This window comes from Sarcophilus harrisii, chromosome 2 (genome assembly GCF_902635505.1).
Source record: "Sarcophilus harrisii chromosome 2, mSarHar1.11, whole genome shotgun sequence".
In the NCBI taxonomy this organism is placed as follows: domain Eukaryota; kingdom Metazoa; phylum Chordata; class Mammalia; order Dasyuromorphia; family Dasyuridae; genus Sarcophilus; species Sarcophilus harrisii.
Window position 1 is genome coordinate 34,317,610 of NC_045427.1, and position 24,804 is coordinate 34,342,413.

Genomic DNA, 24,804 nt, shown 5'->3' on the forward strand with positions numbered 1-24,804 from the left:
TTATCCTAGGGGCAGCTAAATGGTGCAGTAAATAGAGCAGATCCAATGCGAAAGAATTCACAAACCCTAAAGTCTGAGGCAAAAGGAAAGCTTTGCTAGGAAGACAGACTCCTCAGTGACAAGGTCCTATCAGAGAAATAGCAAAGGTTAACAATGAGAAGAAGATATCTTCACAGTGGGCAGGAGTCCTGGCAGGCAGCCTTGCCAAGAAGAGAGCTCCACTGGCAAAACAAATTCCTGTTTCAGACTTCTGCAGAGATTTAGAATTCAAAATTGTCTTTTATTAGGGGTTTGAGGCTAGGGCTTCCATTCAAAATTGAATGAGATTCCTTCACTGCTGTCAATGGCCTGGGCTTAGATTTCCAGTTGAAAAGAGAGTAGTTATCTTGGAGTTTCAAGCCACTCAATAGAAATATCAGGTTGAGATCTCCAACTGAATGAGACCACTTAAGTTCGAGCTACTGGGAGTGGTCCTGGGCTAATCTTCAACTCAATGCAGAATGCAGTGTGCAGCTAGTCCCTAGATTTCCAACAGAATAAGTCCATTTAACTGCCCTGAAGGGTGGGTCTCTGTCACTGGAGAGTTTCAGAGTTCACCCCTATTGCTTCCCCCCAAAAGTCAAGGGGGACACAATTTGCATCAATACCCCCTGGGTAGCTGGAGAACAAAAGGCCTTAATCAAGGTGAGGGGAAGGCTCCCGCAGGGCTGCTCACCTACACAGCTCATCTTTTATTTTTCAGAGCAAAAGGAGACATAAAACAATGGGAGGGCAAATAATTAAAGGATTGAAGCATGAATAAGCTTTTACAGTTAAAAAGGGGAGTAAGGACTAAGAAAAATAAGTTAAGAGCATTTTTACAGGATGTTTATAACAATTCGCCCCGGTTCCCAAGCAGCCCCCAAATCAACATCAGTGAATGGGAAGCCAATGGAGAAACTTTATACAAAGTATGTAAAGAGAAAGGCCCTGAGGAGGTCCCTTTGATATTCTCTCTTTGTGTAACATTATAAAAATTTACTTATCAAAACCAGGAGAAGTAGAGGTAAGAATAGAACTTTGAAAGTCCTTCTTGATTAAACAAAAAGGGAGGGAGAAGTCCCCCAAGAATAGACTATACAGACTGGACTATATACTATTTATTATCTCACATTGAATAACATGTTCCACACCCCAGCTGACATTTTTTTTTTCACTACATCATTTTTCCTCAAACAAAGAGGAACAGAAAAGGTTAAGGGTAAGCTCTGCCACCCAGCCCTCCCGTTACAATATGTGATATGGAAGGATGTCATGGGACATGGAGGGTAATTAATTCTGGGTCGAGGTTTTCTTTATATTTCCACAGAAAGAAGACACATGGAAAGCTGTAGCCACCCTGTCCAAATTGATCCAGAGCATGAAGATAATAGAAGACTCACAGAGGCTGACCATGGCCAAAGGGGATCAAGCAGCATGGTTCCTGAGCTGGTCCAAGGGCTAGCATAACTTAAATTGGGAGAAGGAAAACCCAAAATCTTCTGGGGTAAGACAGAAAGCCCACCTTGGGTGAGAGTAGTTGGATGGGGAGAATACATTCCTGGAGGTCTATTGTATAGTAATGGATCTCAATATTTAGTTAAGGAATTTGGTATTAATAAGCATGGAGGGGAGTCAAATAGCTTAATAATTAAGTTTAATTTTACTGAATTTACCAAAGACCTTCCTCTATGTGTTATTACAAATGCTAACTTTGACAACTGTAGTCTGATATAACCTCTTCATTTTCATTACAGAGAGGACCCTTTTCACAAGCTTTTGGCTAGTAGGAATGTTGCAACCCTTCAATTGTATAAACAAGGCTTTAAGTCTGTAGTGCCATGAAGCACACAACATTTCCTCAATCTAACAACCACTGTTATGGGTATATTGGGACAGAAATGTGAAACAACTCCCAATTGGGGAATCCATATAGCATCCTGTCCAGATCGGGATCTATGGGACTCTGAAGAAGCTGAGCCTCCTTTTCTGGGCTGCAGAACAGAGCAGAGACTTTGTCATACAATCTGGAATCAGACTTATGTGTCCTGGCATAATAATTCCCATAATCGCCATATGCATGGAGGATACCTCAAACCGAATTAGTGGGGAAATAATCAAAAGGAGAATGATCAGGTTTGGAAAATCACATTACCATTCACTCCTATCGAGGGATGTTTTCAGAAGAGAAATAAGAATTATCATTTAATGCTACTGTGCAAGTATGTTTGGGGAATGATTATGCTTTCATGTAGAGAGAAGTTGTCCAAATGACAATAAAAAAGGTAGAAGGAGTTTATAATGTTACTTGCAGGGAAGGTAAGTTTCTGAATGCATAGGAAATAGTAAAGTTTAAAAAAATTAAAATAAATAAGGAAGTAGTAAATATCAGTATTATGTTTGTTATTATGAAGCATTTATTTAATATATTACTTATACAGAGTGATAATTGGTATCACACTCAAGCAGATCATTTCTTGGAGAACATTGAACATTTTACTCAGCAAAAGCAGAAAGATGTATTTCGTGTGTTGTTTTTGGTATAATTGTATTAATTTTTATTTTATCTTCCAGTGACTCAATTGCTATGTCTTTAACTGAAGTAAATTGTGTCCCTCTTTAACCTTTGAGGGGACCCTGAAACTTGGTCCCCCCTTTGGTGGGGGAGGAATTCCTGAGTCTCAAACTCTCCCAGACTCTTGGAAGGGGCCACACCCCTCTGTACATAAGAGAAACTCCCAAAATAAGTCATCTTTTCAATTGGAAATCTAGACCTCGAGCATAGTCAACGTTGTGTGGCTCAAACTCCCAATTAAGAAATCTCATTCAATTTTGAATTGAATTGAAGCCCCAAGATTCAGATGGGTAATAAAAAACAACTCTGATCCCCGAATCTTTGCACAAGTCCTAACAGGATTATGCCCACTGCTTTTTCTTCTCAGTGTTATAGTCCTGACAGGACCTTGCCCACTAAGATGTCTATCTTCCTAGCAAGCTGGCTTCCTAGTGCAAATAAGCCTATTCTTCCCCACAAACCTCATGCCTGTATTCACTGGGATTTGCAAATTCTTTGGCAAAACCTACCACCGGCAAAGGGGATCCCATTGCTGTTAGGGGATCTCTTACCCTCCATTCTCACTCCTCATCATAACCACTGTTCAAAATCAAGTTGTTCAAGCTAATTATTTGCATGAACTTATTCTAAATATCTCTAAAGGGTTTGCTATGCAAAATAAAATTAATAAGGAATTCTATGAAGCTATTAATCAATTAAGGGAGGATGTCCTTGAAACAGAACAAGAACTGGAAATATTGAGGATAAGACAAAGATTGGTGGGGGATTACAGATTCACTATTTTCTGTATGATTAATAAGGAATACGAGTCAGAGTGGGAATGGGAAAAAGTTAGAAATCACCTTAATGGATTATGGGAAAACTCAAATGTTACATTGGTTACTGAAGATCTTCAAAAGATTACTGATATGTATAAAGAATCACATAAAAATCTAGAACCTGACCAGACTGCCCAAAAAATTGCTGATTAGATGAAGAGAGCACAAGGAACATTCAGTGCCATTGGGCATGAAATTAAACTCAAGAGCATTTGCTGTAATTTTATTTATATGTAGATATGTATTTATATGTATCTGTGGACCTCCTCTGGAAGGGTGTTTTCTGAGCATAATCAAGAAGGATTGTAGAGAATCAGCAGGCAGGATCTTAGACTTCAAGACATGAGAGCACTTCAATAAACACAAAAGAGGGAGATGTAAAGAACTCCCAGGAAGCTAGAAACTTCAATAACTCCTCCTAAGATTAATCAAGAGTGCATTTAAACTTGAAATCATGGGAAAACATAAAGTCCTGGCACAATTACTGGGGCATTGTGAACTTTAAATAAGATTGAGTACCTAGAAACTAACAACATGCTTCAGAGAGTTAGATTATAGAAAACAGAAACTAGGGTTGATTACAAAATAATATTTTTCATAGTAACATATGATTTTAAGATATGTAACATGATTTCTCTCAATAATAAAATTATTAGCAACCCTGTCACCTTCTTTTCAACTACCACTAGCCCATTTGTATTGTGCTGGCCACAACAAGGAAAAAAACAACTTTATTTCAATTTATTATTATCATCTAAAAGTTGAATAGGTCTTAAAAGACAAACCTGTTTGTACACTATTATGAAATTGGCTACTCAATATATTTATCCATTCTATGCCAGAAGGGAATACCCTGAAGTCAGAACCAAGAAGACTTGGTCAGTCAATGGACACTATGGGAGTGGAGCAGGGGGTGAGGGAGATGATTCCAAGGTTGGAATTCCAAGATTCCCGTTTCTGCAAGAAAGATGGTTCCCTGCAAAGAAACAGGAAGTCTGGAGGAATGGCAGGTGGGAATGGGGGAAGGTGAGTTCGATTTTGGACTTGTTTTATTTGGGACAGCCAGGTGGAAATGTCCAGCAGGTGGACTGTGGCACAAGGGGCACCAGGAGACAAGTTAGGTCTGGCAAGGTTGTTCTTCCCTCACTCTTCCAACCTAGACATGTACTTCTTACCTTTCTCTTGAAGGTCATGGCCTCCCCAAAATCATTCCTTCTCCACTGTTTCCTTGAGATTTTGACTTTTTCCAAGTCTTGTCTCCCTAGAGAGATGGAAGAGTTATCTTACAATGGATTCCTGCTTCTCAGGATTGTAAGGTTAATCTAGGTTCAGAATTTACATTCAATATACACAGACTTAAAAGGGGGGGGGTAGGTACAAGTTGATTACTGCTCAGAACCTTGATTTGGAGAAGACATAAGGGAAGAGGAAACTTGTAATAGAAAAATAATACACAACTTAACAGACAGAGTTATTGAAGAAGGGACCCGGAAACTCTAAAAATACTTGAAGGAGAAAATCTCCTTCAACTCTGCCTCAGTGAGGGACCCCACACAAGGGACAAATAGTTTCATCCTTGTTATCTAGATGGGGTTGGCTCAGTCCTGAAACTCATTGAATTCTATGCAGCTCAAGCTGAAACCTAGCTTGTAGAACTCCATCTACTAGTCCCCTTCAGCTTGTAGCCAAAGCTCCTATTATAAAAGAGCGAATCTAAAATCCTCTCTTTGCAGAGGTTCCAAACATGTCATGCTATGCCATGCTATGACAAGGAGCCTCTGCCCACTGGATAATATTCTATTCCAGTGCCATCCTCTCTTTATCCTCACCTATTTCCCTAACCAGACTTTATGCCTCTGTCAGGATTTCTAACCTTACTTCCCAATCCCTATAATATACCTTTTATCAATTTAAGTTTTCGAGTCTGTAAATTCCTTTACAGAGAATCTCTGCACTACCAGAAGGGGGTTCCCCAAAACTCCCTACCCTTGCGCCGAATCCCAAGGGGTTGCAGGAGAGCCAAACCTCTCCATTTGGTTCCCTGAAACCCAAACCTGCCACTAGATCTTATCATTTAACTCCCTGACCACCAGAAAACCTAATCTCATTTTGGTTCCCTAAATATAGACCTTATCATTTGGCTCCCTACTAAAAGGAACCCCAAAACTTAAACCTCATCATTATCACAGTAATAACAAAAACAAACAGGTACCATTCACCATCACTAATTTGGGAAACAGCCACTCCTGAGTTTTCTGAGGGAGCCAGTCAGAATGCACCCTGAAGAGGGAAAACTCCCAGGCAAGGTGACCCTTCCTGGGTGAAATTCCAAAATGTTTATCCCCCTGTGAGGTTCATATAGGCTGAGAACAAAGAAGGCCCCCTGCCAAGTTTATTATGTGATATTTGACTGTGTAGGATGCAAAGATCCTAACTCAAATTGACTCCTCAAAGGTATGGTACAAAACAGAAAGTTTCTTTATTTCAATTCTCACGAGAAATGGGGCAGTTTCTTCACCAGAAAGTCTAGAGCTTGGAAAGCCAATTTTACAGAAGTAATGACCATAGTTATATAGTCAAGGTTTACAGACACTTTATTTGTCCACCCATCTCATGTTAATCCTTTTAAAATCACTGACCAACTTGATCTTTATTCCTTATTTGTCTTTGGAATACAGGTGGGCTTTTTGTGGTACCAGGGTCTTGGTTAAGCAATAAATGGTTCAAAATGTTATTAAGAAAAAGGGGTCTGTCTTGCTTCAAAGGTAAATAATCAATTAAGCAAGAGAGGTTAAAGGTTTCTAAATTACTGAGCTAGTAACTAAGGGATTTGGTCTGTTTCAGGCTTTTCTCAATCAATCAGATAGGGATGGCCAGGTTAGAGAATTCTTACATATCTCCAGGCCATTAAACAATTAGGTTTTTCTCTAAGCAGTTGAGTAAAAGTCAAGGGGTTATCTCTTAAATGTTTCCGGTGGAGGAGCAAGTCTTTGCTCTTCTCCCAGAGTCTAAAGATTAAACGGAGCCTTGGCACCGAGTCTTGAATTGCCCAAGGTTATAATTCCAAGAAGTTCTTAGTTTCCCTATTTCATTCATGAACCCCCTGGACACATCTTCCCAGATATAGGTCACCCAGGGGAGTAGTTCATTCGTCCCTTTAAGGCAGCTGGTGTCCCTCAGGGAAATGGCCAGGTTTCCAGGGTGAAACATATACCAAGGCTCAAAGGAAGCCCTTAAATCAAGCACAAGGAAAAGTGGCCTGTTCTTCCTGTGCCTCCCCGCGTCTCATCCTAATGTTCTCGGTATAAGGTTATACAAAGGGATCTGGCTGACATTCATGGAGATTCCTTACAATCAAAGAAAATACTCCAAGGCCACGGCTGAGACTTACTAAGATCTCTTACACAGGGCTGACCTGCTACCAGTACCAGGAGTCATTACCAGCTGAGCAAGAATTCTAGTGCTTCAGACTATGGAGATTCTACCAAAAGGTGCTGGGATATGAAACATCACTTTCCAACTTGAGAACCGGCACACAAATGCCCTTTGATGTCTAAAAGAACTGATTAGCTAAGCCAGCAAACAAAACCTCTGCTCATATTGAGATCTTTAGTTATACACACAAATACACATATAACAAGTACTTTGAGAGGTAGAAAAGAGAGAAAAGAAAAAGATAAAAGGGTGATAGAAAACGAGAACAATGGGAAAGACAGAAGAAAAGAACACAGAGAGAAAAGTAAAAGAAAAAAAATTTTTTTAAAGAAGACAAGTAAAAGAAATGAGTAAAGTAAAAGAAAAAAGACAGAAAAGGAGCAGAAAGAGGGAGAAAAGTAAAAAGTCTGGAAGAATTTGTTCCAAATTCTAAATTAATAAGATCTGTCATTTATTAGCCACATGAGCCTGGCCAAGTCACATTACTTTCCCAGGGCTAAGCAATGAGAAATCTGGACTTGAAGAACTCTGTCTATGTTCCTTCCCCAGGCAGGTAAGTGATGCAGTACACAGAGCACCAGGCCTGGAGGCAGGAAGACCTGAGTTCAAATCCAGTCCCAGATAATTAATAGCTGGATGACCCTGAGCAAGCCCCCTATCCCTACTTGCCTTAGTTTCTTCAATTGTAACATGAACATAATCATGGCTCCTAGCTCACTGTCACTGTGAAAGAGAGAATATTTGGAAAAAGTACTTGGCCCAGACATAGTAGCACCCATATACTTACTTATATTTAGTTTAACTTAAAAATGGGCATAACAAGAACATCCATTTCTCAGAGTTGTTGTGAAGATGAAATTTGGTAATATTTCTAAAAAAGCACAGTGTCTAGAACAAGGTAGACACTCCATACATATTTATTCTCTTCCTTCTTAACTTATCTGAAAAACGGGGAGGAGAATAATAGCATCTACCTCTCAGGAACTGTGAGAATTAAATGAAATAACAATGTTGAATGTTTTACAAAACTTTTAAGATCTTTGTCATGTGCCCAGCAAAACATTAGGGAGGATTCAAAATATGTAACAATAAATTTCCATTTTAAGAAAGCAAATATAATAACAGAAGACATTACAGTATGAATGTCCATCTTTTCTGTGCTTCCTTGAGGTTATTCTTTTGTTCGCTACTGTCCATTTTGCACACTATTCTTTTTTCCCCTTTCACTGTGTCCACTTCTCCCAAGCAGGCTGCAAGCAAGCACGGAGATATTCATGTACACATATACACACAACTACATCTCCATGGGCATCCACACGCATATATCTATATACACATTTACACAGACCTGAATGCACACACACAGAGCTATATACACACTTAAACTTACACACACACACACATAAACACCTATCTGTGCCCCTCCACACACATGCATATATGTATAAACATATACATATGTATAAAATATACATACGTATAATACAATAACATACCCATCCTCTTCCCCCACGTACACATATTGTCTGCACTATTACATGCACACACACATATATTCATACACACATGCATCAAAATGCACTTACATACACCTACATGCACAACGCAGGTATACAAACATCTATATATAAAATACACTTACGTACATCTATATGTCTATGGATACGTACATACACACACACACATATCTATCCATCTGTACTCTCTTTGTATATCTATACACACAATTACACACATATACCCATATACACCTCCCCGGACACATTTACACAGAACACAACACAGAACCCACCGGGCCACATGCGCGCACACAGACACGCGGGAATACAAGCATGTCACACACCTGCATATATGTAGAGTACAGGACATGTCTATGTTTTGTGTGGGTATGCATGTGCAATGTGCATGCAGATGTAGGTGGATGGGTATGGGCACACATACCCATCCCTACATTCAATATGGACACCAACATTCACATGTATTTACACGCATACACGTATATGCCTAGTGGGTTAGGTGTGTATACATACACACCTAACATGCACAAGCACACCTACATATGAGCATCCACCACCCCCTACCCCCGTCTATATCGGTGAACGCTCACATACACCCGCCTGCACACAAATATATCCCACCCGCATGCGGACCACGCACAAGCCTCTCTCTAAACACACTATGCACCTACAGACACGCACACGTGTACCTCCACACACTTATACTGAAACACAGTTACATACATCCGTACACACATTATGCACAAAGCTTGAAAACACCCACCTCCATCTACACGCACACACACACACACACACACACAACATCTACAGACCCGTACCGTATGTACATCTACCACCCCCTCACACATACATGTCCATGGAGACACTCACACACACATGTAACACACACATGCATGTGACACACACACAACATCTACAGACCCGTACCGTATGTACATCTACCACCCCCTCACACATACATGTCCATGGAGACACTCACACACACATGTAACACACACATGCGTGTGACACACACACACACACACACACACACACATGACTCGCGCATTTACACACACGCGCGCGCGGCTAAGACCAGACCCGCCCGCCCGGCGCACAGTGTGCGTCTGTCTCTCTCCCGGCGGAACCGCTCGCTCTCCCTGTGGGGGACCCGGATCCCAAGGCCTCCCTCGCGGTTCCTCACACACTCTGCTCCCCGGTACCTGTGGCAGAAAGTCTCCCCGCCCCGCTAACTCTGCGCCGGGTGCGCTTCATTATTCCTTCCCCCCCCCCCCCCCCAGGGCCCTCTCCCTCCCTCTGCCGCACTCCCTAATCTACCCGCCTGGTCCCGCTGCACTCCCACCTTTTAGGGTCTTTATAAAGAGTGAGTGGGCTACGCTCTTTCAGGCTCACAAAGACGAATAAAGGCGGGGCGTTGCATCCCCGTCCCTCCTGACTGCCAGTCCTCCAGCGCTCCTTTGTACCCATAACTTACCTAAGGCGTCACAGCTCTGTCCCCCAGACGCAGGGACTGGGGAGCGAGGGCGGGGCGCCTTTCTGCTTTTTCACAGGCGCTAATCAATGCTCACTGTTGAGTAATTTACATTTCCTTGCTGGCACACAGCAGGCGCTTAATTAATGCTTAGGGTCCGGGTATTTACATTTCCTTGCTGGCACACAGCAGGCGCTTAATCAATGCTGTCTGCGGCTGGTCTCAGGGACGCAGCCCACCCCCGTTAACACTTGAGCAAAAAAGTGGGGCTCAGGGACGAGCTCGGGGCATGAAGAAGGTAGCCCCGGGGGCAGAATTAGGAGCCTGGATCCCTGGGATCCGTTTCTCCCTCTCCCAGCTCCGGAGCCGTCTCTCCACCTGCGCTGCCCCAGGCCAGACCGCTCCCGCACACAGATACTCAGCCGCCAGCCTGGCAACTTTCCCCAACCTCCGCCTCAGTGGAAAAGGATGGAGAGTCACCTCCTACTGCGCCTGCTCAGAGGCGGCGTGGCCCTCGCCGGCATCCGTCGGAATCCGAGCGTTCTCTCCCCCCTTCTGGGAAATGTAGTCTGGCGGAGGGCGCGCAGGCGCACCGGCTACTTTAAATCGGGCTCAGACTGTTTAAGCCCCGGGGTTCAGGTTCATGTCAGGAGGCTGACCCAGGAGGTCCCTGCCCTGTGGGCGCTTCTTCTGCTGGGAGCGGGAGGGGAAGGGAAAAGCCGGACGCGGAAAAGCGGCTGCAAAATGCTTCCTAGATAAATACCCAATTCTTCGGCAGCGATTTCTGGAGCTTCTAGAAACTCCGTGTTGGGGCTCTCACTCTCAGTCCGGCAGAGTGACGTCCTGGGACACGCCCCTCTTAGACAGCCCTGCTCCCAGCGCGCATGCGTACAGCGCCTTTACCTGCCGAGTGCAAGGGGCAGAGATCTAGGTCAGGTCCGGAGCTGGAGCGGGTCCCGGGGGCCGGCGTCTGCCCAGCTTCTCCTGTCACACGTGCGGAAGCGGAGGCGGCGTCTGTGTGTGTGTGTGTGTGAGACTCGTCTGTCACTGCCCGGGTATAATAACCCTCAGAATCTCTAAAGCTCAGGAGGAATAAATGCAGACTGGGAAAGAGATGGAGTCAGGGGTAATCATCACTCAATCATTAGGCACCGACTGTATGCCTGGTGACAGAAATGTTAATATCGAATATATCTTACTACCTGTCACTTTCTCTCAATAATCTAAAAATGTCAGACTTCTAGTGCCATCCTCACTTTGCTACTTTTTAAGTTTCCTGCTCAGAAGCCAGGAATGCTTGTTTTTCTCAGTTCAAATCTGGCCTTACACACTTTCTAGCTAGGTTACCCTGGACAAGTCACTTCATGCTTTATGCCTCAGTTTCCTCATCTTTAAGACAGTCTGGAGAAGAAATGGCTGACTGCTCCAGCATCTTTTCCCAGACTAAACACTTTATCTCCCTCATTTCCCCTGGATTTGGAGAGCTGGAGGGTGGGCCACTGAAGTCCTGAAAAACCTATACTTTATGGAGGCTTGAGATCTGAACTTACCAACTAAACTCTTTCCTTTCCACCTACAGTTCTGTTGGGTGTTCAGGATGGCTGGTACCTTCCTTCTTGCTTTTCAGAGAGCTTTTATGTAAGGTCTTCCCCCATAAGTAAGTTCCTTGGCACAAGAATTCTTGTGTTGGGTTTTTTCTTAACACAGAAGATCCAGAGTTCCTGGAGATTTATGTCTACCCAATGACTTTCTCAGGAGGTTCTTGACTGTCCCTGATGTTGGACTCAGAGCTTTAATTAAACTGAAAGAGCTTGCATTGTTAGGTGAACCTGCGGAATGAGTGCATTTCAAGCAGGATTCAAATTCCTGGAGATACATGATGAAATGTCATATGTAGGAAGATAAGCAGTCATTCTGACTGGGATATGGAGTTCAGAAAGGAAAATAATGTTTAATAAGCCTGGGGAGGTAGGCTGATTCAAGACTGTGAAGGGCTTTTGCTTGCCAAGTAGAGGAATTTGTACTTGATCTTAGAATAACTAGGCAGAGCCACTAGCATGGCAGTTGAAGGAATCCAGATTATTGGACCTAAAGAAAATCTTGGATCAGAAGAAACTATAATAGTATTTGATTATCTGTCACAAAAAGGCCCTTCAAATCATCATCGTTCTAGTTGTTTCTAGAAGGGGGAACTAGTTGGAACCAGGAGTCCAAGAATGAAATGGTTATAAAAAGAAAAAAAAATTTACATCATGTAAGGAATATTCTTGTAAAATTTGAGCTCTCTATAAATATAAAACCCTGCCTAGATTGCTCTTTCCAAAACAGAATTTTGGGCCTGCTAGATTGCAAAGTAGATAGAGCACTGGGCTTGAAATCATCTTCCTGAGTTCCAATCTAGCCTCAGACACTTACTGTGTGACCCCAGGCAAGTCACTTAAGCCAGCTTGTCTCAGTTTTCTCATTTATAAAAGAAGCTGGAGGAGAACATGGCTAATATCTTTGCTAAGAATGTTCCAAATGATGTCATTAAGAGATGGAAATGACTGAACAGCAACAACAGAGCTTTAAGACTGGTTGACAACTTGCTAGTTGTTATAAATGGGAAACATGCTGAAGTCCCTTCTAACAATGAGGTTTTGTGATCTTGTGTCATCAGACCTCATTGAGGTGGCCAAATCTAATAGGAGATGCATTAAGAAGGTAGAGATTCAGAAGCAGCATTCTGCGATCTGGAAATGTAACATGGACTCTGGAAAAAAACATCAAAAAATCACTATGCCTTTATTAAATTCTCTGTGGCAGGAACTGGTATTGACAGTACAAATATGAAAGTGAGACAGATCTTGCCTCAGTGAGTTCACAATCTACCAGGGATGATATGAAATATTCAACAGAAGTTAAGTACAGAGTAACCCAAAAGAAAAATAAAGTGATTTGGGGAGAATAAAAAATATCTAGGAGAGTAGGAAGGAGAAGAGAAAAACATTGAGAGAAACAGAGACTGAGATAGTTAAAGTCCACATCATAAATAATGGCTATTACTACTGTGTTCATTTGGTCCCCATTATCTGAATTAAAAAAAAAAAAAAAAAAAACCAACCATCCAATCTAGTTTGCATAGAATGATGTAAAGTTAGACTTTACTTATTAGCTTTGTAATCCATACTGTGTCTAACATCTGAGATTGTCTAGTTAGCACGTTTAAAGTAACTAAGGCCAGACAGTTTTAACATCTCAATCCACTCCCAAAGTTGTCTTCTGCTCCTCCATGTCCCCAGCTATAAAAGATTTTGTTCCCCAAAATGCAATTATTTTGTCAGTAAGACTGTCTAATGTGTTACATTAGATTGACCCTGTGAAGTTATTTTCATGTAAAATAAACAGCATTTTAAAACTTCATGTCCAGTAAGACTTCTACTGGATCTCTTAAGTGTTTCTGCTGGTTAGAAACATTCTCATTGTTTACATGTAGATGACTGCTCTCCAGTGTGAATTATCTGATGTTTCTTAAGGTTTGAGCTGTACAAGAAAGTTTTCCCATATTTATTACACTCTAAGAGATTCTCATTTTTTATTAGGTGAATTTTGGACTTCAAGTACAAGTTTCTCCAACATCAGTACATTCAAAGGATTTCCCTCCAGAATGAATCCTTTTATGTTTATTCAGGTATTCCTTAAGGCTGAAGGCTTTTCCACATTCATTACATGTATAGGGTTTCAATACAGTGTGAATTTTCTTATGCCCATTGAGGCCTTCATTACAATTAAAAGCTTTTCCACATTCATTACATGTATAGGGTTTCAATCCTGTATGGATTTTCTTGTGTTTATTAAGGTGTCCCTTAAGCCTGAAGGCCTTTGCACATTCACTACATTTATAGGGTTTCACTCCAGTATGAATTTTCTTATGTCTATTAAGGTGATCCTTAAGGCTGAAGACTTTTCCACATTCATTACATTTATAGAGTTTTACTGCAGTATGAATTTTCTGGTGTCTATTAAGGTATTCCTTAAGGCTGAAGACTTTTCCACACTCACTACATTTATAAGGTTTCTCGCCAGTATGAATTCTCTCATGTTTCCTAAGATGTCCCTTATGCCTGAAGACTTTTCCACATTCATTACACTTATAGGGTTTCTCCCCAGTATGAATTCCCTCATGTAAAGAAAGGCCTATTTTAAAGTTGAAGCCTTTTCCACATTCATTACATTTATACCGTTTCTCTTCAGTATGAATTATCTTATGTCTATTTATGCCTTCATTAGAGCGAAAGGCTTTTCCACATTCTTTACATATATAGGGTTTCGCTCCAGTATGGATATTCTTATGTCTACTAAGGTGATCCTTAAGGCTGAAGGCTTTTTCACACAAATTACATTTATAGGGTTTCACTCCAGTATGAATTTTCTCATGTGATTTAAGACCTCTTTTCTCCATGAAGTCTTTTCCACATTCTTTACATTTATAGGGTTTCTCTCCAGTATGAATTTTCTTATGTCTATTAAGACCTCCCATCTGTCTAAAGGCTTTTCCACAGTCAATACAAGTATAGGGTTTCTCCCCAGTATGAATTCGCTCATGTACAGCAAGTTCTTTCTTAGAATTGAAAGCTTTTCCACATTCATTGCATTTAAAAGGTTTCAATCCACTATGAATTTTCATGTGTCTTTTAAGGTATCCCTTATCACTGAAGGGTTTTCCACAGTCTTTACATTTATAGGGTTTCTCTCCAGTATGAATTTCCCTATGTCCATCAAGGGCTTTCTTCTCCATGAAGGCTTTTCCACATTCATTATATTTATAAGATTGCTCTTCAGTATGATTTTTCTTATGTGATTTAAGGCTTCTATTCTGCTTGAAGGCTTTTCCACATTCAGTACATTTATAGGGTTTTTCTCCAGTATGAATTCTCTTATGTGAATTAAGGTTTCCCTTAAGGGTGAAGGCTTTTCCACATTCATTACATTTATAAGGTTGCTCATCAGTATGAGTTTTCTTATGGGATTTAAGGCTCCTATTCTGCCTGAAGGCTTTTCCACATTCAGTACATTTATAGGGTTTTTCTCCAGTATGAATTCTCTTATGTGAATTAAGATTTCCCTTAAGAGTGAAGGCTTTTCCACATTCATTACATTTATAAGGTTTCTCTTCAGTAGGAATTCTCTTATGTTGACCAAGATATCGCCTCTGGTGAAAAGCTTTCCCACCTTTTTTACTTTGTTTAAAAGGCTTTTCTTCCTGAAGATTTTTCAAATGAATAGTATGATATGAATTGTAACTGGAAGTCTTCCCACATTCCCCAAACTGATGACATTCCTCTCCACTACAAATTCCTCCATGTTCAGTAAGGCATGAATTGTTGTGGAAGGTTTTGCCATATTCATTAATTCTATGAGGTTCTCCTTGAGAACACACTTTATGGTAATGATTAAGTTTTGAGTGATAACTGAAAGTATGCTTGTAATTATTAGACTTACACAGTTTAATTAAGTGTGTATACCATTTGAAGCCCTTTTCAACTCTAAAATGATTATGAAAACATTTTGCTGTAGAAACTCTCTGTTTTGGAAGGGGAACTGAACTGAAACTGAGTTTTTTTCCAAACTGGAAAAAATATGGAACACTGAACTTGTGAGACGGGTTTTTATGCTTCACTATTAGCTCTCTTTCCAGGTCGTTTGTCTGCCTTTCTAATCCAGAGTCATAATTCCAAACTTCTCCCAATTTGGAATCCCAGAAACCATACTTTTTGAATCTCTTTATGAATTGCTTTCTTGTGGAAATACATTGCACTGAAGCTGAAGCTAAGTCATTGGTTTCACATTCTGAATCTGAAAGAAACACAGCAAAGTGTCATCACCCATTACTCACAATTATGTAGAAAAGAAAACTTCTTTCGAGTCCATTCAGTCTTCCTCGTGAGGAAGAAGGTTGACAAATTTGGACAAAGTAGAAGAATCATGGTCACAAAGGAGCAGAAGTCAAAAAGAGCTGAGTGGAAGGTAGACTTCCAAAACATTTAAATTTTCTGAAATTAAAACAATAATTCTCAAACCATAGAGAGTTATATTTCAAGTTGATCTTTGGTAACACTGAAGAAGAGATAATGATTGAAAATGCGATTTTATGAACAAAGAGCTGCTGAGAACATTGAACAGCGGGGTGTGACCACCATACTGCACAGAGCACTGAAAATGAAGATGAGAAAACTCATCTTCCTAAGTTCAAATTTGGTCTCAGACACTTTCTAGCTGAGGGATCCTGGTGAACTCACTTGATCCTGTTGGCCTCAGTTTCCCCATCTGCCACATGAGCTGGAGAAGGAAGTGGTAAACCATCCCAGGATCTCCACCAAGAAAACCTCAAACAGAGTCACAAAGTGTTGGACAGAACTCAAGACCTCAATAGAAAAGGAGCATTGAGAGGTGAAGTGAATAGTCCAATGTCACACTTAGCAAGTGTTAGAAGCAGGCTCTGAACCCAGGTCTGCTAACTAGGAAGCTGGTGCTCTTTATACTTGGTAACCCGTCAGACCCTTAGAGCCTGTGTTCATGTCCTATGTTCCCATGTTCTAGGAAATTCCCTAAATTTGATGAAATAGAAAGTCAAAGTGTGATTATCAGTTGTGAAAATTATTAGGCAAGTGACCATGGACAACTCAAAATGCTATGATCTGTAAAATGGTGACAGTCTGTAAAAGGGTGACACACACTGCATCCCAAACACTGATAAAACACTTGCTAACTGTATCTTAATAATAATTATTATTAAAGTCATTAATGACCTTAAAGGCAATTTTCTTTGGATCAGGGGAAATAGAGAACTGATTTTACAAATTCAAGATGGGAATGGCCAAGTGGGAAGTGACTATAAGGTATAAATGGCATTTTAAAGTGGTCATTCAGTGAAAAGATTGAGACACATTGGAAGGCAGATGCAACAGACAACAGGATGTAGCAATGGTTTGTTTTTGAAAATAGAGGTCAGCCTTAATTATACTGGAAAGTTTTCCCTTTATCTCTCAGAAAGAACTCATCAAAAAGGAAAAATAATCTAAGGATTTAAGAAGAGAAAATAGTCATAAGAAATAAAGGATAGGACCCAGCATATGGGGGGAAGGCTAAGAATGGAACAAGAAGAATTATAGCTGTTTCTGAGACTAGAGAGAAATACAAGGGCAGATTTAGTAGAAAACCATTTCTTGACATGAAAGGTGAGGTTACAGGAGGAGTATAGAAAAGACAACCACAGCTCCTCTCCTCAGGCCTATGGACCCTGAAAGAGAGCTCCAGGCCCAACATTTCCAAGGTAACTCACTCAAATGACCCAGCCAAGGTCCTGCTGGCGGTGAGTACTGTCCCTGCCTATATTTCTGGGTCAGGGGTTTTCAGCTACATCTGACCCTTTATAAGCCCCTCTGAGGGATTTCTTGGCAGACATTCATATATCAGAGGAGTTTGCCATTTCCTTCTCCACATCATGTCACAGAGGAGACCAACAGGGTTAAGGGACCTGTCCAGGGTCTCACTGCTGGGAAGTGTCAGAGATCAGACTGGAACTCAGAACTCTGAGGCTCCTTCAGTCCAGGGCTGGCTCTTGGGAGACTACACCCCCTGCCCGCCTGGTTATTACTCACCCTCAGAAGAGCATCTGGGGTCTTCTTCCCCTGATAGCCAGGGGGCTTCATGTCTCTCCAGCCGAGAAATCACGTTTGGTTTAATTACTGGAAACCCTGCTGAAGGAGAAATAAGTGAGAGAAATAATCTGAGAACACAGAGACACCTCAGAACTCAGTCCTGGTCTCTCTCTAAAGAAAAGAGGCATGTCTGGAAATGCCAGTGGAGAAGCATCAATTACCCCTCAAGGAAGTTTCCCTCAGCAAACGTGAGGGAAGGGACAGAGCCCTTGGTGCAGACACAGGACAGATGGGGTCACATTCACCCATTCCTAGTCTGCTGAGAGAAGTCTTTCCTTCTCTGCCCTGGGGCTCTTTGAGGAACCTGAAGCTTGGCTGAGCAGAGAGTATGAAAGTAGAGCCTGCAGAGCTGTAGAATGAAGCTGCTGATTTCCAGGTGGATAAAGAAGGACTTTTTGTCTGGGAAGAGCAATAACTGCTCAAAAATTTCTCAAATATTTCAATGCATCTCTGTATGAAAAGTATCTGTGTGACTCTCCCTCCCTGTCCAGCAAATTCACATTCAGCCAAGCTCCTCAGCCCCCCACAGCCATGGACAGATGGAATTCTCTGACCTTGCAGTGGCTCACACATGATGCTCTCCCTGCCATCTCTGCAGGTTACCAGGGGATGCTCCCCCATTTCTGCCATTCTCTGCTTTTGCCCTTCAACTCTTGCAACCTTACTTTCCTTCACAGCTTAGCTGAGAATCTACCATTTCTAGAATGAGGCTTTTTCTTCATCCCCCTAGCTTCTATTGCTGTGCTCTTGGAAATGACTTGTTTTGTACTGACATGTACATACTTGGTGTCTGCTGGATAATACAGAAGCTCCATGAGGGCAGGGCCTGTCTAATTTTTACCTTTCTTTACTGTGTGACTACCACAGCTCCTAGTACTTAGAGCTAAATAAATGTAGACTGAATAACTGAAAAAAAATTATCTTACCAAGAGAGACAAAGTTCTCATAATTCTCCAGCATTACGTCCCTGTACATGTCCTTCTGGCCAGGATCCAAACAGCTCCATTCCTCCTGGGTGAATTCCACAGCCACATCTTGGAATGTCAAGAAATTCTGGAACATCACAGGATCTTAGTGTGAGAGATAACAGAAACTTCAGAACCCAGCTACTAATGCAGGCTGGAAAGGAAGAGAGGGCAACACTTGGAACTCCAAATGTAATCCAAAAATGAAATAAAATTTTAAAAAAGATTATCCTGTAGATTGTGATCTTTCCAAACCCACAGCCATGCAAAGCTGTAGTTGTTTTTGTTTTTTTCAGTTAGGAGTAGAATGGAATTAGACTCTCTTTTTCTTTCTTTCTTTCTTTGCTCCTTCCTTCCTTCCTTTTTTTTTTTTTTTTTTTTTTTTTTTTTGTTAAAGCTTTTTATTTTCAAAACATATGCATGGATAATTTTTCAACATTAAACCTTGCGTAACCTTGTGTTCCAATTTTTCCTCTCTGCCCCCATACTGTTTGCCTGAAGAGGGTCACAGTCAGTGGGGAAACTCTGGATAAAGTATAAGACCCTTCAGACTAGAAGGAACCTGCTAACAATGTCTGGTTCAGCTTCCCATCTCCCCTAAGGGCTTTCGGCCTTCCTGAGAAGATAGGGGGCAATGACAACCTGTGTGGAGTTTGAAGCAGAGTGATAGCAGGTGGCAAACTACATATAAGAGCAAGTTGTTTGTGTGGTCCCATGTGCACTGTGTTGTTTTTATTACATTATATAAAGGGGAAAGCCCTTGAAATAAACGGACTCCATTTTCCCACCATCCTTGGGACTCCTGCCTCATCATTTATCCACTAAGAAGGTATATTTTAATCACCCTGGTGTGGAGGCTCCAGAAAGCAGGACACAACATTTCCCTATATACAAGTAATCATGATAAAAATGTATGTTAAATCCAATATGTGCATCCATATTTATACAATTATCTTGCTGCACAAGAAAAATCAGATCAAAAATGAGAAAGAAAATCCAATGCAAGCAAACAACAAAAAGAATGAAAATGCTTTATTGTGATCTACACTCAGTTCCCATAGCCCTCTCTCTGTGTAGATGGCTCTTGTCCTACAAGACCATGGGAACTGGTTTGAATCATCTCATTGTTGAAGAGAGCCGCATCCATCAGAACTGATCTTCCTATAATCATCTTATTACCTTGTACAATGTAATGTACAGCATCAGTTCCTGTAAGTCTCTTCAGGCCTCTCTAAAATCATCCTCCTGATCATTTCTTACAGAACAATAATATTCCATAACATTCACATACCACAGTTTATTCAGCCATTCTCCAATCGATAGGCATCCAATCAGTTTCCAGTTTCTGGCCACTACAAAGAGGGCTGCCACAAACATTTTTGCACATGTGAGTCCCTTTCCCTCCTTTAAGATCTCTTTGGGATATAAGCTCAGTAGAAACACTGCTGGATCAAAGAATACGCACAGTTCAATAGCCCTTTGGACATAGTTCCAAACTGCTCTCCAGAATGGCTGGATGCATTCACAACTCCACCAACAATGTATCAGTGTCCCAGTTTTCCCACATCCCCTCCAACATTCGTCATTACCTTTTCCTGACATCTTAGCCAGTCTGAGAGGTGTGTAGTGTTATCTCAGAGTTCAGACCCTCTTCTACCCAATTAGTGGAGCATGAAGTCCATCAGCAAATGTTTTATCTATATGTACTTGCAGACTACCCTTGCACATGTGTTTGAACAGTAGGAGGCCTGTCTCACTATGATTTTTCCCTGCTGAGATGGTCTGGCTGTTTCTGGTTATGTGGCAATGATTCTAATTGAGATTTTGTAATGACTTGGGCCTAAATACAATAAGCACCTAGAAGAGAATATGATGAGTCAGAAATGCCTTTCTTCTATGGGATGTCTCTGGAAGTGAAGGACAAAAATTCATTTTATGTAAAAATAAAAAAGCAATTAAATGTATTTTGAGAAAAGATAATCAGGGCCTTTTACCCAATAACTTTATTACTGGGAACATGCTTAGAAAGTCTTTTTTGGGTGAAACAACTGTTCAATGATAACAGCCTAATTTGTTATTAAAAAAAAAAAGAACTGGGACAATGGAAAAGTCTAGTCATTAACAAATGGTCTATTATTTGGTATAATGATTGGAATACTCATACTATTAAAATTGAAATAAACCAAGAACATTAAGAAATGTGGAAGTGGAAAAAAGAATAGATCATTGAAACAATTTCATCAAAGAGAATGATAATAATGAAAAATAACATCAAATTTATAGGATGGAACTAAGGAATTCTTAGGGGAAAATTTATAGCTCTAAACAATAAAAAAGAAAAAGCAACTTAATGAATTGGGCATAAAGGAAAAAAGGCTAGAATGAATTAAAAATCCCCAATTATACACCAAATTGAAAATTCTGAATATCCAAGGAAACATTAAAGAAAATAAAGGCATGAAAAATCATTGAGCTAATTAATAAACCTAAGAGTTGGTTTCAGAGGGGGAAAATACCAATTAAATAGACAAATTATTCTTTAATTTTATTTTTTTAACAAAAGGCTATTCCTGACCTCATCTTCTCAGCTAGTTAAGAAAGGGATGCAGCCATCAGGATCACACTGAGCCCCCACTGAGATAGCATCCAGCCAGATACCCTACTGAGGGCCTACTGAGCCTACTGAGGGCTGCCCAGAAGGGAAGGCTGGGCAGTGGCCCTGGGCTCACTGCCACCAGGAAGCTTGGAATGCCATCCTCAGGCAGGCTCTCATGCTGACCACAGGGTCCCTCAGGTCCTGGGCTATGACTTTAACTGTGGCCTGGGCTGCGGGATCTCTGGCTCCTTCACCGCCACAGGTTTCCAGGCCACCAGCCTCAGCTCTGAGGGGCTGCAGATGGACACCAGGACTGAACAGAAGCTGGGGCCTTGGAAGGAGAAGCAGGAGAGCCAGACAGGCCTGAACACAAGCCATTGTCCACTGAGGGCCTGCACCACCTTATGGGGCTACTCTGTGAGTCTCATCAGCCCTGGTGACCCAGAGACCATCGACACCTGGAGCGACACCAACAGTGGGTGTTCTGGGGACAACTGCAGGAGGCAGAGAGGAACTCTGACCACACGGGGGCCCCTCCTGCCCAGATGCATTTAGTCTGAAGGGGAAGGACCCGAGACAAAATGCCGGCCATAGGATTGGAGACCTGCCCCTCCTCACTGACAATTACTGAAGCTTTGAGAACTGATGGCTCCCAATTTTGGGCCAGATGCTTCTGGGGAAAGATCGGGAGAAGGAGCAGAATGGACACCCGAGAAGATGACTGCACAAGTGGACACAGAAATCCTTGATCCTGACTCCGTATTACTAAGCACAGAAGAACAACGTCCCAGGGTTAAGCCTGGCTCTGACAGAGGCGTTTCCAAGGGATATAATCTTCCGCCACTCGTGGAAGAGAGCAGGACTTGTGCTGGACATTGTGCAGGATTTCCAGAACTCTCAGGCCCTCTCTGCCAAGCTCATGGGCCTGATGGTCCTGGGGAAGGCCTGCTGACACACATGGGTGCTCAGGCAGTGCCCAGGCCGAGCCCACGAGAACCGAGCCGATTATGCTGCGTACAGCAACACGGGCCAGGAACTGGACGGCACAGACTGGACCCCGAGCCCGGACCTCGCAGTGTCCTGGGGTGAGATCAGAACAGAATGGAAGCTGTTAAGGGCTATGCTGATGTTGTCTTACCTCTGCTTCTGGCAGAGACTCTGGCCCACAAAAGGGCCAGAGTCCAGAGTCCAGAAAGGAATGATGAGAGCAACTGGGTCCAACAAGGACCTGGAAACTGGGGATTGTGGATTCTGTTTGTTGTTTCACATTTACTCCCCAGAAACCCCAACTTTCATGGTTCCCTGGCCAATGTCAGCAAATACCTGGACCTGAGATAAAGGTCTCTTTATGTGGCAGGTGATGGTACAGGTCCCTAAAGCCAATGAACTCTATACATCACCCTCCCCCCCCAAAAAAGAAGAAGAAAACAATTTACCAGTATGAAAAATGAACAGGCTAAATTAAAATCTCTTGGGTAAATTTAACAATAAATAGGAGATGTGTTGCCAAAATTTATGCCAGTGAATCTGAATGAAATGGATGAATATTTATAAAAATATAAATTTCCCAGATTAATGGAAGAAGAAATAAAATATGTAATCCCATTTTAGAAGAAGCTGAACAATGCATTGGTGAACTTTCTAAGGATCAGATGCATTCACAGGTGAATTTTACCAGTTTGCAGAACAATTAACTCCAATGCTATATAAATTATTTGGGAAAATATACAATGAAGAAGTCCCACAAAATTCCATTTATGACACAAATATGCTATGGGGGTTTCTATCCTAGAAAGAGCCAGCATACAGAAAGATAACTACAAACTAATTTCCAACATTGCAGTAAGAATAACAGTGTAAAAGCTTTAAATAAAATATTAGGAAGTATATTGTAGAAATTTATCATAAGGATAATATGTTATGAAAAATTGGGATTTATACCAGAAATGCAATGCTGATTCAAGATTAGCCAAATTTTAACAAAATTGATCATGTCAAAAGAAACCAACAAAACCAAACAAACCAAAAGAAATCATAGGATTATCTCGATGGAGGCAGAAAAAGCTTTTGACAAAATAAAGCACCCATGACTATTAAAAACACTAGAATGAATAGCAATAAGTGGAACTTTCCTTACTATGATAAGCATTATCTGCCGAAAATCATCAGAAAACATTATCTATAATGAAAATAATCTAGATGCTTTCCCAATAAGATCAGGATGAAGCAAGGATGACTATTATCACTACAGCTATACTGGAAATCGGGAATACAAGAAGAAAAAGAAATTGGAGGAATTAGCATGAGTATCAAGGAAACAAAACTATCACTCTTTGCATAAGATATGATGGTATATTTATTTATTCTTAATTAATTTTTTTATTGAAGCTTTTTATTTTTCAAAACATATGTGTGGACAAGTCTTCAACATTAGCCCTTGCAAAACCCTATGTTACAATGTCCGTCCCCTTCTCTTACGCCCTGCTCTAGATGGCAAGTAGTCCAGCACATGTTAAACATGGTAGAAATATATGTCAAATCCAATATATGCATACATATTTATACAATTATCATGCTGCACAAGAGAAAAAATGAAGCAAAATAAAATGGAAGCAAACAACCTAAAGAGTGAAAATGCTGTCTTGTAAACCACATTCAGCTCCCACTGGCCTCTCTCTGGGTGTAGATGGCTCTCTTCATCACTGAACAATTGGAACTGGTTTGAATCAAATGATGGTATAATTTAGAGAATCAACTAGAAAACTACTTGAAATAGTTAACCACTTGAGCAGCATTTCAAGATATAAAATCTACCCACAGAAATCCTCAGCATTTCTCTATGTTGCCAAGAAAGAGCAATAGCAATAGATAGAGAAATTCCACTTAAAATAACAAAAGACAATATAAATAAATACTTGGGAATCTACCTGCCAAGACATCCCCAGGAACTAGATGAATCCAATTACAAAACACCTTTCACACAAAAAAGGTGAGATCCAAACAACTGGAAAGTATCAATTGCTCATAGGTAAACTGAGCCAATATAAAAAAAAAATGACAATTCTGTCTGAATTAACTTAACTGTTCATTGCTATATATGCCTATCAAATTAGCAAAAAAACCCTATTTTCTAGGCTAGAAAAACATAACAATAGAATTCACCTGAAAGAATCTGAAGGAAATCAAAGAAATTAATTTTTTTAAATGCAAAGGAAGATGGCCTAGCCATACCAGATGTCAAATTGTCCAATAAACAGGCAATCATCAGAACTATTTGGTACTGGCTACAAAATAGATCAGTCAGAATGGGTCAGGAGATTCAATTTCATATACAAGACTCAAGTAGTCAATGACCCTAGTGATCTAGTGTTTGATAAACTCCCAGCTCCCATCTCTGGGATAAGAATTCACTACCCAACAAAAATCTTAGGGAAAAATGGAAAACAACATGGTAGAAAGTGGATAAAGATCAACATCATACACTGTGTACCAATATAAGGTCAAAATGTATACGTGATTTAGACACAAAGAGTAATACCAGAAGAGCAAATAAAGTTGACACATCAGGTCTATGTAAAAGTGAAGAATTTTTGACCAAACAAAAGCTAGACAGCATTATGAGATGCAAAATGGATATTTTTTATTATATCAAATTCAAAAGGTTTTGCACAACCAAATCAATGCAACCAAGAATAGAAGGAAAAAAAAC

At 40.9% G+C, this 24,804-nt stretch overlaps 2 protein-coding genes across 11 annotated transcripts in view; both read right to left on the reverse strand.

Moving 5' to 3' along the window:
• The window catches only part of LOC100924534 (zinc finger protein 665), an 87,077-nt gene extending 76,372 nt beyond the window's left edge, over positions 1-10,705 (reverse strand). For 3 of the 7 annotated variants that reach the window (XM_031949823.1, XM_031949822.1, XM_031949821.1), the window contains exons 1-2: positions 9,566-9,627; positions 4,587-4,672 (exon numbers count right to left, since the gene is read on the reverse strand). In XM_031949823.1, coding sequence (XP_031805683.1) covers positions 4,587-4,672; positions 9,566-9,617 — 138 coding nt within the window. In that variant the 5' untranslated portion in view covers positions 9,618-9,627. Of the gene's footprint in view, positions 1-4,586; positions 4,673-7,981; positions 8,218-9,565; positions 9,636-9,837 lie in introns of those variants that run through there. The other 4 variants (XM_031949825.1, XM_031949824.1, XM_031949826.1 and 1 more) reach the window with 4 other exon arrangements.
• Positions 10,706-12,599: 1,894 nt separating this feature from the next.
• Positions 12,600-24,804, reverse strand: part of LOC111718819 (zinc finger protein 708-like) — a 30,243-nt gene continuing 18,038 nt past the window's right edge. For 2 of the 4 annotated variants that reach the window (XM_031949839.1, XM_031949840.1), the window contains exons 3-5: positions 18,461-18,587; positions 17,475-17,573; positions 12,600-15,669 (exon numbers count right to left, since the gene is read on the reverse strand). In XM_031949839.1, the coding sequence (XP_031805699.1) occupies positions 13,430-15,669; positions 17,475-17,573; positions 18,461-18,587 (2,466 nt within the window). In that variant the 3' untranslated portion in view covers positions 12,600-13,429. Of the gene's footprint in view, positions 15,670-17,474; positions 17,574-18,460; positions 18,605-24,804 lie in introns of all 4 variants that reach the window. The other 2 variants (XM_031949841.1, XM_031949842.1) reach the window with 2 other exon arrangements.